This window comes from Tiliqua scincoides, chromosome 1 (genome assembly GCF_035046505.1).
Source record: "Tiliqua scincoides isolate rTilSci1 chromosome 1, rTilSci1.hap2, whole genome shotgun sequence".
Taxonomy (NCBI): domain Eukaryota; kingdom Metazoa; phylum Chordata; class Lepidosauria; order Squamata; family Scincidae; genus Tiliqua; species Tiliqua scincoides.
In genome coordinates, this window is record NC_089821.1 from 192,959,980 (window position 1) to 192,972,273 (window position 12,294).

Consider the following 12,294-nt stretch of genomic DNA (forward strand, 5'->3'; position numbering starts at 1 on the left):
ATTCTTATTTTCAAATAAAAACTAAAACCAGACTCTGAAGTTAGTTTCAAATCTTGTTTAACGGTGAACTCCAATTAAAGTTAATCACCATCAACATTAGTACAGATATAACAACAAACAATGATTAAGGACAGTGAGAGTGACTCATGCAAGGGGAACAAGAGGGGAGGTGCAGGGTGGAAGAAAATCATGCTCCCGTGGCCCACTCCCGACCCTGTAGTCAAAGATGGTTAAGGATTAGGCAGTATTATGTTTGCACTGATGCTTATGTCTGCACTGACACTTTAATTTTTCAAATTAAATTTTCTGGTATTCTACCCATGCAGCATCAAGGCCCTTTAGACAACTAGTTGAAATCACATTAATCTCACCTGTTGCCAGGAAGACAATCAAATGGATAATGTCTTATGCATCACAAACAAGCACCGATGTAGCCAGAAGCAACATTATGACTAAGGGCCCAATTCTATTCAGTCTTCCAGGGCTGGTGCAGCTGTGACAATGGGGCGTGTGCTGCATCCTGTGGTAGGGATGCAGTCATGGTGGCCTCAGGGCTGCAAAGGTGCTGTACAGTTGGATAGGACTGGGCCCTAAGAGAGCTGGAAAGCGTACCCATGAACATGAAAACCACTCTATGTGTGGTTGTCCAGTTTACAGTTAACTTTTTGTCAGTTTATGCATCGTCAGGACTGTTCCATGTGTGGACCAAAACTTACTGGATGAACTAGTCTTAAATTCTAAGACCCAAATTCAGTTAAGGTTGGTTTTGATGGCCCTATTTAAACCAATGGAAGAAAGCTATTGTGATTTATTATTTCTGCTACCAGTGGGGAAGTCAAGATTAATTACAGGCAGGTCAAGGTCTAAGCTTATAACCATAAGCACACATACTATGTATACCACCCTGAGCTCCTTGGAGGAAGGATGGCATAAAAAGGATTTTTTAAAAAAGGAACATACTAGTGTGTCAGTCTCACTGACCACAGTAGACGCAGGAGTAAAGAATAAGCATGGTTAGGACTATGCTTTACATCTCTTTATACCGACAGGGTTACCATGCACAAACTTAAACATGAGACTATAACTTAAGCATGTGAAAGGATTTGACAAATTAAGCAACAGACTAATTTTAAAATAATTAAACCTGCCCCCCAAATGAATCTGTATAACAAATACATAATAGAAGAATTTTTTATATTCTTTAGATATATATTTTATATATCTATGAAGACAGAAACAGTAAATGAACAAATTAAGAAAACAGGTTTTGCAGTTTCTACGTTCTAACAAAAATAAGAAAGTCTAAAACAGAATGTTCACAACTGATTATACTATTAAAGATTTGTGTACAACAGTGTCAAACAGTGTGAAACGTGGCTTATTGTACCAGAGCAATGAATCACATTATGCTAAACAGCAATTTAACCTTTGAGTTCTTACAAGTCTTATTTTTTTGCAGAAGGCATTTCATTAACATGTCATCCTTGATCAGGTGAAATCAAATTCAATTAACTGAAAAGCTTTCTGAGCAATAAATGATTAACTGCCTCATGCTATAATTATGTCTTTCCAACCAAATCTTGCAAGTGACTAAAGCAATATGACACAATGGCTGGATGGTCTGGTTTAAACACGATGCTCTTTAAGTAAGAGGAGTTCTTGCTTAAAATGAGATTGACTGAATTCTACCTTCTGGTATCAGGAATCCAGCCATTAAGAAAAAAAATAAATGAATTCAGACTAAATTTATAATAATGCTTGAAACATATACATATTTCATTCTGATGAGACCATTGTCTCCACAAGAAGATGACAGAAATAACACTGGCTAAAGCGTTAAGGGACAGAGATGGTTTTGAAAATCACAAACATGACCCACACCTCCAACGCTGGCAATGCTTAAAGGTCATACTGACATAGTCATCTGAAAAACCAAGACCAAAAGAACTCTTCTCTGCACTGCTCATTTGATGGTTTTGTTTGAACGTATGATTGTCTGAATGTATGATTGTTTTAACAGCTGTAAGTTGGCTTGTGTGTCTCCCTCAGGGAGGAGAAAGGTGGGGTAGAAGTTGTTTTAAATGAACAAAAAGTAATGAAATTTGTGGCTCACAAAAGTTATAGTTGCATAACAACTGTGAAAATATAACTTATCTCCCCTACAAGGCTAAGAAATAAAACAATAGCTGCAAGATGAAGAGGTGCAGTATACAAGATGAGCTGTGAAGCAGAGCTTCCCTGGTCTGATCCTCACCTTGAATCTCTGCCACAAATTTCCTAGCAAGCCATATATCAACCGCAGACCCCAAACTGAGGATAACAAGGGGATAATATACTTGTCTTACAGAGTTGTTCTGATCAATATGAAGCACCTTCCATCTTAAAACAGTACTACACAAATGCCAAATGTTATTGTAGTGACTACTGAAAGTATTTGCACGTTCACATCACAAGCTTCGCAAGTGCTCTCTCCCCGCACACTGCTTGCTATAATGCTATATTCTTACCCAGAACATCTCTTCCATGTTCAGGGACCAATACTTTCCATTTGGATTCCTCAGGATCACTAAAATCAATGTTAATTAATCGATAGTTTGGAGCATGGTGGTTCGTCTTGAAGGTGAATGTAGTTCCCTCATTGGTGACATATTCATATTCTGCATCAAAGTTGTCTATCAGTTTCACCCACTGAAGAATACCTATATCAAGATTTAAAAAAAACACAAATCACTTGCATTCTAAACAACATAACTGGAAGATTTAACAGCTAAATTCTTCTGACCAAAGAACACAAATCACTTGCATTCTAAACAACATAACTGGAAGATTTAATAGCTAAATTCTTCTGACCACACAAGACAGTCCTTCTTTTAGCAGTATCACAGTTGCCTGAGTTAGGATTAGAAAAAGTTGAGCTTGCTAGGGAGCAGGGGTAGGACCCTATTGAAATTGAAATTACAGGCTTCTCTTGCCTTAATTTTTGCAGACTCATTAGCAACACAGTGACTTTCATATAGTTTCAGAACAAATAAATAGTATCTTCCTTGATTTGGAAGAAAACTTTATTTTAAGCCAAGGAAAAGATATAGTCTTTTTTTCATTCCCAGAATACCTATTTTGTATTGCATGGTATTCTGCCAAAAGAAATATTGTTAAAATTCCCATTTGGCTATGAAATGCATTGTGGCCTTGGGAAACTCTCACTCTACCTCCTTTCCTTGTTTTAAATTTCAAATACTGTTCTGAGACTTCCTTACAGCTTAAAGGATCAGGGTGGGAGAGATGTTCATCCAATCCCAATTAACTCTTCCCACACTTTCTTAAGCTTTACTATTGTTATTTAGCATATTTATATACTACTTTTCAACAAAAAGTTATGAAAGCAATTTATAAAGCAAAACAAAAGATGGTTCCCTATCCCAAAGGGTCTCATTATCTAAAAAGATACACAGGAGAGACAAAAGCATCTGTTGCTGGAAAAACTCAATGCTGGGATGAGTAGGGAGAGTTGCTCTCCTCCTGCTAAATATCAAACAACAATCATTTTAAAAGGAAGCTTCTTTGTTCGGGTGGAAACTTTTGCTAGCCTTTGGCAACTTGCTTCCTTTCAACAGAATTGCCAGCTGCAGTTATGTGTTTAATATTCACTGACAGAAAGAAGGCAACTCACTTGAACCTCAAGTCTCATACCCTGAGAGTTTGGGTAAGACAGCAATCCACACCAGGTATGCCCACTGTTATAGAGTAATGTTCCATGTTCCATTATCATCACCATTTTAAAAGTGTGATGATTGTCCCGTTTCCCCCCACCCAACCCAATTTTCCTTATTTTTGAACACTCTTAACTTTCCAGTAACTCCTGAGCAAGTTTAGCAACTTAAAAAGCTGCTGCAACCAGAAGGGCTTAACCTGAAGGTAAGCAATTTTGGGTGAAGTTAAAGTGAGAGTTGGCAAAAATGTACCAACTCCAACCTAGATATTAAATCTTAAGAAAATCCTGCTGAGGTATCACTGCTGAAAGGTGGCCTGCCAGATAATTGGGATCTTCCAGCACCACTGCTTCCATCAAGACACTGGGAGGGACAGATGGAAGGAGGCCTCAGAGGCGATAATAGTACGGGGAAGGAGACCGATCAAGAGGAGTGAAAAAGGGAGAAGCTGTTGAGACTCTAGGAGAGCCCAATTATTATGCAGGCCTCCCTTTCAGCAGTGCCACTTCTGCTGAGGTGTCACTTTGCAGAGCACCTCTCAGCTGCTGAGCTGCAAAGTGATACCTCAGCAGCAGTGGTGCTGCTGAGAGGGTGGCTTGTTTGATAATTGGGCTCTCCCATGTCTTGAAAATATGATCAGGTTTTAAAACCTACTTTCGGGTCATCACCTACTATTATATCGTCAGTTCCTGCTTATTGACATCATTTTCAGACCTCACCAGTCACCATGAATGCTATTCGGCCCACTGTATAAAATGCGTTTGACAACCCTGTTTTAGAGCCTTTAGCTGATGACTTTGGGAACTGAAATTGGAACCCTGTATATGCAAAAGTATGTGATCTGCTGAGGTGCGGGGCTTGTGAGGCAGAAAACTGCAGGATAGAGAAACTGGCAACACCCATTACAAAGATATCATGAAAATTCACTTAGGTTTCAGTTCTGATCCATCTCATAAAAGTCACATAACTGATATTTACACATTTCAAAATGCAAAGCTCAACCATCACATTTTTGTATTTCAAGGTTACAAATCTGACCACAATAAATGATTTATGTTACTTCTCTGCATGCATATTTTCCAAACACTTGGCATATGGGTTTTTTAAAACCTAAATTACACCATGCTGTTTCAAACAACAAAGGCTAATAATGCATACTTTCCAGAGCCAAAACCACTTTTTCCCAGAGACAGAATGAGTTAACTTCAAGCTACTCCACAGATACCAAGGACATCAAGAACCAGTGAAGAGAAGACACAGCTGCCTCCTCAACAGCAGAACTAATAAAATGTCACACTTTAATGTGACTTTAATGACAGACATCCTTTCCTTCACTTACAATTTAAAAGGCAAAAGTAGTAGAGACTTTTACACACCCCAGGCAGAACATGGCAGATAAGAATTATGACAACTGAACAAGAGCAAGCAATAACCACAATACAAAGCTGATATGGGCTACATATAGCGAAAGGTGAAAACAAAACGCAAAAGGTACAGCCAGATTCAGAGTGTCAGAGACAGTACTACAAGAACATCAAAGCAAGCCAACAGTTCAGGGGTTTTGTGGTCAACTGATTTCAAAGCTGTTTTTTTTTAAATTTTAAATCAGAAGGAACTTCCTTCCAAGTTGCTTCTTCTTGTTCCCATAGCAGTAGCTGAATTCTATATAATACTCCACCATGATGAACTACTAAAATAAGGCATCGTTTCTCTCATATCGGTAGGTCTGTACCCTAAGGTCATCAGCAGGGCCCTTCTGCATGTGTCGACCCTGGCTGAGGCCAGGTTAGTGGCCACAAAAGCTGGGGCTTCTCTGTGGTGGTTTTATAACTTTGGAACTCCCTTGCAGTTGAACTAAGACTATGCCCTTCCTGTTAGGCTCCTGGAGAGGTTCAAGAATTGTCTTTCCATTTAGCTTCCTCACCTTAAGTTTTCTGTTGACTTTAGTTCCTGCTTAGCTTTTCTGGGTTTTCTATTATTGTTAAGAGGTTGATTTCACTGTGTGCTGCTGCCATCATTGCTTTCATTACTGAGTCCTATTTGCTGTTTTTCTATTGTTATTGTGTTAATATTCATGCAGTGCAATCCTGTCTTGCCCTGGAACAGACAGGCCAGGAGGCCTGCGCTATATCCAGTGCATGATAGGGTGCCAAAGTGGCTCAGCCCAAAGTAAGGGAAACTCTTCTCCTATGGGTCTCCTCGGACTTAGTCCAAGGAGAACAGAGTGGCTTGAAACCACTCTGAGCTGCTTGGGAATGGGGGTTGGGTTCCAGCATGACAGGTCCCAGCTCCACCTCCCACTCCCTGCTTGCCCCGGGACCACCCTTCCCCCACCCTCCCCAGTCCTGGAATGCCTCCCTCCCACCCAGAGCCTTGTGTTTCCCGAGCTTGGTCAATGCAAGTTTCCTTTCCCGAGCTGGTGCAGAGGCTGGATTCAGCCTCTGTGGGCCTGTACACATCTGTGCGCTGGTCCAGCCAACTGACAAGGAGGTACAAAGTGCTTTAGGGCATGTTTGCGACGTTCCTGGGTCAGCACAAAGGCCTTGCACCAGCCCATCCGTGGGTCAGGATTACGCCCTTAGTGTACATATTGTGTTCTAACATATTTGCTGTGAGTTATCTTGGACAATACAGGCAGGATAAAAATGCTTTGAAATAAAGAGACCCAAGCTGAGCCACTGTTGAAAATATCTGACATTGTATGCTCTCCAATGGTATGGGAGAAGTGACTGTAGGGGAATCTTGACGGAGATATTATTTTAGTTTCTTGCACTCATTTTACAAATCACCACAGAGACAAGCACATTTCTAACAGTTTCATATTGACACAATTATTTCCGATTTACCTTGCTATACATCATTTTGCAAAGTTCTTCTGCTGTCGCTACTTATCTACAGTACTAGCTTTATGCCATTACTACTCAGGGAGCTCATGATATCACATTCTACATGTTCTGCTTGCAGTCCAGTTTGCCTGCAGAAACTCCTGCTTCTAGTTAACAGCAGACTGATCTGTTGTTGTATATAAATGGGATCTTTCTTAAGCAGCAGGCTGGGTGAGGGGATAGCAACGGTGGTGGCAACAGCAACAGTATGAGGTTTCTTGGAGTTTAGAATGTGTACTAGCAAGGGCAGCAGATCTGCCTCAATTCTAGTGGTAGATCCATGTGGATTGCTCCTGGTGGGGACTACAGTTCATAAAAATCTTCTCCAAAAGTTGAGCGGTTATCAGTGAAACTTTTTGTGTTCTGCTTGCACACTAAAACAAAATGGATTTTGGATCACAATAAGAATTTTCAAAGCAATACCTTCAGCATGAAATAAGCTATGGGGGAGGTAATAAGTTTTCGATGTAGTATAATAACTATGGAGAAAAACTAGTAAGCTGTCCCAGTAACAAAGCTATACGTCATGGGTCTTTGGGCGTAATTAACTGAATAGCAGTCATTTGTAGTTCTATTTGCATATTCTAATGGCAAAATATGCAAAAACCTAATTAATTTATTAAACACAGTAGGATTAATTTGGATGTTTATGAATTCATTTTAGAAAATGTCCAATGCACTTTGCGATTGGTCTGTGTTTTAAAAATCAGCATTGTTTTAGAGGCTCTTTATGAAATAAAAATATGACATCCAAGATGTTACATTGATGAGTTTCATTATCTTCCTTTGTCTCCCTTCCTTTTAATATCTGCTGGTTTTTAATCTCAATTTAGTTTGCATAGACCTTATATAAACAAAACATCTTGAGAATGACAAGATCCCATCAGTAATTAGGAACTAGGTTCCTAGTAATTAGGCGCAGGTTAAATAGAGAAAAAATCAGGTCACTGAGATCCTTTGTAAGAAAAAAAATTATGGGAAATTTTAATGGTTGCAAAATATCAGCATGCAAGACAGATATATCTAATAAAATGGAAAGACTCAAGACACATACCCTGTGGTATTGACTCTTCTATAAAAAAATCTGGCTGAAGAGGCTAACAAATCACAGAAAACAGCACCGTACGTCTATAAGGCTTGAAATTTCTGACAATAAATCATGTGTAAATTATCTCCTCCCTTTATCTGCAAGATCATTCAGGGGCCAAGGCTGTTTCAGGCACATGGGCTGCTGAGATAATGACAGGGCAATCAGTCTCCATGGTGACCAGGCTTCAAGGCAACTACAGCCAAAGTTAAACTTTTATTCTTCTCCTGAGGAAAAAAGGAAGCCAGGGCTCAAGGCTTCCATTTAAATCAAACAAGCTTCCTTCTCTTCAGCACACCCTTATGCACCTTGTTCCATTTTGCAAATGTTTGGCAGAGGCCTGCTTTTTTAAACACCAGGATGTAATCCTCATTTCTATCTGAAAACAAGTCCAAGGCACCATTACATGGAAAGCAATGGGTCTACTTTTGAGTAAATCAGGTTGCAACTATGTGTAGTTGCACTTGCTAACAGTTATTCCTTGTTGCTCATCTCTCCAGTGTGCATACTCCCAGTTAAGTGTTATATATTATATATACAGCCTCTGGCTTAACACACCAGGCACCTTAAAGAAGGATTTGATTAATGCAGGGGTGTCAAACATAAGGCCCGGATGCAGCCCCTGCAAGCTTTTTATTAGGCCTTCAGGCTCTCAGCTGCTGAGCAGCACTGAGGACTTACTGCTGAAACAGCAGCCCACAGAAAATTGGGCTCTCCCATATCTTAAAATATGATCAAGATTTGCGTATTTTCTCTTCTGTCATTTGCTGTTTAGGAGAACAAAGTGCTGATTTCTGGACATCAGCTGCTTAATGATGTCACTTTCTGGTTAATGATGTCACTTCTGGCCCTCAGCAGGTACCCTGAATGCTAACTTCGGCCCTCTGTATGAAATGAGTTTGACACCCCTGGATTAATGGTTCTACTGCTATATTGTTTACGGTGCACTTACTCTGACAGTGTTTACACAAGATTGTGAAGATCAGAATTTTAAAAATTAATGAATAAAATGTACCATATTTTTCGCTCCATAAGACACACTTTTTCCCCCCCAAAAAGTGGGGGAAAAAGTGTGTGCGTCTTATGGAGCGAAGACTGCAAAAAAGAGTGCATGTTGGGGACCTTAATGAAGGGGGGATCTTCATGCCAGTTTATGATCCCATTCACCCTAATAAAGGGAGGGATCTTCATGCCAGTTTATGATTCCATTCACCCTAAGAAGGGGGGGATCTTCATGCCAGTTTATGCTCACATTCAAAAAATGTCATTCAAAAAATGTGGCATTAGCAATGTCTTAGATGGAAGTGAAGACGGTATCTTATACGAAGACAGCGAAGAAAGTGATGTCAGTGATTGTGAGCAAATGAGCTTCATAAATTCTGACTCTAGCAATGATGAGTTCTTGGGGTTTCCAGAAAACTAGAGTACTCAAACCTTTAAGTCTCTCCATTTGTTAATGACAGTGATAATGGTTCTTAACACCACTGTTGACTGCTGTTCACTTTACATGGTTCAAATGTTATTCTGTTATAGTTTATTAAATATTTTATTACACTATTTGGTTCAGAATATTTTTTTCCCTGTTTTCCTCCTCTAAAAAATAGGTGCATCTTATGGTCAGGTGCGTCTTATCGAGCGAAAAATACGGTATCTTATGATCATTTACTAAATTTTTTGAAAATTAGAGACTGTTCTTAGGAACAAACACTGGTAGGTTATTTTTCAGGACCTGGCCTCGGGAAAAACCAGACAAAACTATAGTCAGACCCCCCCCCCCAAGTTTAAAACCCCGACTTACAGATAAAGTTTCATGATTTTTGGCTCAAAATCTGCCCTTGACTTATCTGCAAGATCGACTTATAGGTGAGTATCTGCAGTGACTGTAGAAGTGGAGAATAAGAATTACTTTTAGAATTTCATCTTGAATTAGAAGCACCACTGCTCATGCTTTTGTTACTGCAGTTGTCAAGGGATATTAAAGGATTAAGAAAAAAAAATCAGACATCCTTTTTATTAAGCTACAAACTTGCAATAGTTCCATTCATAGCTAAGGAACTTTGGTTTGTAGTGATATTTCAGTTGAAACAGACTGTAGAGGGATGATGCCGGCACATTACTTTCTCCTGTGTAAACAGCTCAAACAGACAGTTTTGTGATTGGCTGGCAAACAAGGATCAAAACTGTGGATGAAAGTGGGTTTGTAAATCCCAGTTTGCACTAACTATGGTTTGGCATGTTGTCTAACAGCGCAATCCTATCTTGCGTTGGAACAGGCAGGCCAGGAGGACTGCGCTGAATCCAGCACAAGATAGGAGTCCAAAGTGGCTCAGATGGAGGTAAGAGGAAACTCTTCCCCTTACCAGAGGGTAAGCCACTGCAGCCCAATGTGTCTCTTTGGAATTGTGCCACCTCCAGAGGTGGCATAAGTCAGAGGAGAGTGGAGCGGCTTACAGCTGCTCCATACTGTTCAGGGAATGGGGTTGGGATCCAGCATAACAGCTGGGTCCCAGCCCTGCCTCCTGCTCCCCGCCCGCCCCCAGGTCTGCCCTCCTCCGCCCCCCCGCCCCAGAACGCCTCCCTCCTGTCTCTTCCCCTCCTCTTCCCCAGACCCCTGCATCGGCCAAGCTCAGCCAATGCAATCTACTTGGGGCAAGCTGGTGCGGGGCTGGATGCAGCTTCTGTGTTCCAGCGCACCTCCGTGCACTGGCACAGCTTGCTCCTGAGGAGGCGCAAACGTGCTTTATGGCATGTTTGTGACCCTCCTGGGCCGTCCCTTGCGCTGGCCCAAGGGTGCTTTAGGATTGCGTCCTAAATTGGCGAACCAGTTTGGTCATTGCTCTGTGCCCAGAGGCCATTAGGAACTGGAATGCTGAGTGGATGAAAAATGAAAGCAACCAAGCAGCTGTAAACCGGGGTTTGCTTGGACATTTAGAAGCTGAATTCATAGTTTCGGCTGCAAACTACAATTTATGCAAATCATGATATGGCATGAGAGAGTCTTTGTTTTTGAGCCAGTATATCCTCCAATTTATCACATTCACTTTATAGATAACAGTAACAAAATGTTTATTTTTTATTTCACAAAGTAGAATATTACCTTGTTACTACTTTCTGAACTGGGCTTGGAACACACTGCTCTATTAGAACCGAACCCCTGCACCCACCACACACAAAGAAAAAGAATTCCACCTCTGCCTTTCATTTCTGGCTGATCAGAAGAATAAAATTAACCATGAATACTCATTCAGTTTCCATGCTAAAATAGTGAAATGGTTTGATGTGGTGACAAAAATAAACTCTTGAATTCACAAAACTGTTCCAAAGGTATACAATTAATATAGAGTTCAAGGCCTTTACCTGCTCAGGGACACAGGCTTCCCTTGCCCAAAAAGGTTCTCACACGTTAAATAAATTGAAATACTTCTCTCTCATATCCCTGTCTTATCCCAGCAGTTATCTTCTGTTGACAGCCCTGTGCTGAAAAATGTAGAGTTTCTGGGGGGAGGGGAAATCCTGGAGAGTCCTAGGCTCCAACTTCAACCTAACATCACACTGTAGACCCCTCACTCTCTTGACTGGATTTTCCAATATCATTGGTATCTGCAGACTCCCCAGCACTAGGCAGACATCTTGTGATGTTCGTACCCTTTGAACAAACCAGGCAAATCACTACATGGTTAAAGTACTCAATAATAGCACATTTGTGCTATGCTGCTCGTGACGGAATCTCCCACTACAAAATACATCAGCACCTGAAGGGTATGTTTTCAGCACAACAGTTCATCATCCAAGAGAGATGGGTTCTTTCTAAGGATTTGTTTCCTTCCCGAAGACTCACATTCTTCACAGTAGCACCAGCACCATAAGCATGGCAGCGGAGCCTAATTACATCCTTGAAATTCTTTTCTAGTTCCCTGACTTTTTGGTTCTATAGCTTGAAGTAATTTGCTTCCTAACAGTCAAAAGCTCAGTGCACCAAACACACATTCACAACTTTTGCCCAGCAGGCAAGCAATCTTCTCTGCAAGATACTGTAAAAAAAGAAAAAGAAAAACCATATTCCTTCTACTTTCTCTCCTTTAATTTTGGAAAGCTGAATTCTGACGGAAACATATAACATTTTACACATCTGCCCTGCTTCCCTGAAGTCCAACTCTCAAAGAAGCAACCTTTTTGCAGTGAAATGTCATATTGCTTTGCGAAACCTCTCTAAGCTAATGGGGGGGAAGACCTGTAATACAGGTGCTGATTATGTAGCTTAGCTTTCCCACAAAGGGCAATCCTAATCAACTTTCCAACAGTGACATAGCTGTGCCAATGTGGCGTGCACTGCATCCTGCAGTGGGGAGGCAGTCAAGGGGGCCTCTTCAAGGTAAGAGCATGTTTGTTACCTTACCTTGGGGCTGCATTGTGGCTAAGTCAGTGCTGGAAAGTTTGTTAGGATTGCGCCCAAAGTCTAATAGTGGATCTTCACTATTTCTGATCATATCAAATGTCAAGAAAACATTGACATTAACCTAAAACAGGGGTGCCCAAACCCCGGCCCGGGGGCCACTTGTGGCCCTCGAGGCCTCTCAATGCGGCCCTCAGGGAGCCCCCAGTCTCCAATGAG

General features: G+C 40.9%; 1 protein-coding gene across 1 annotated transcript in view; it reads right to left on the reverse strand.

Annotated features, from left to right (window-relative positions):
- Positions 1-12,294, reverse strand: part of PREP (prolyl endopeptidase) — a 73,515-nt gene that overhangs the window by 31,423 nt on the left and 29,798 nt on the right. The window contains exon 8 of the mRNA XM_066610227.1: positions 2,508-2,699. Within this exon, the coding sequence (XP_066466324.1) occupies positions 2,508-2,699 (192 nt within the window). The remainder of the gene's footprint in view (positions 1-2,507; positions 2,700-12,294) is intronic.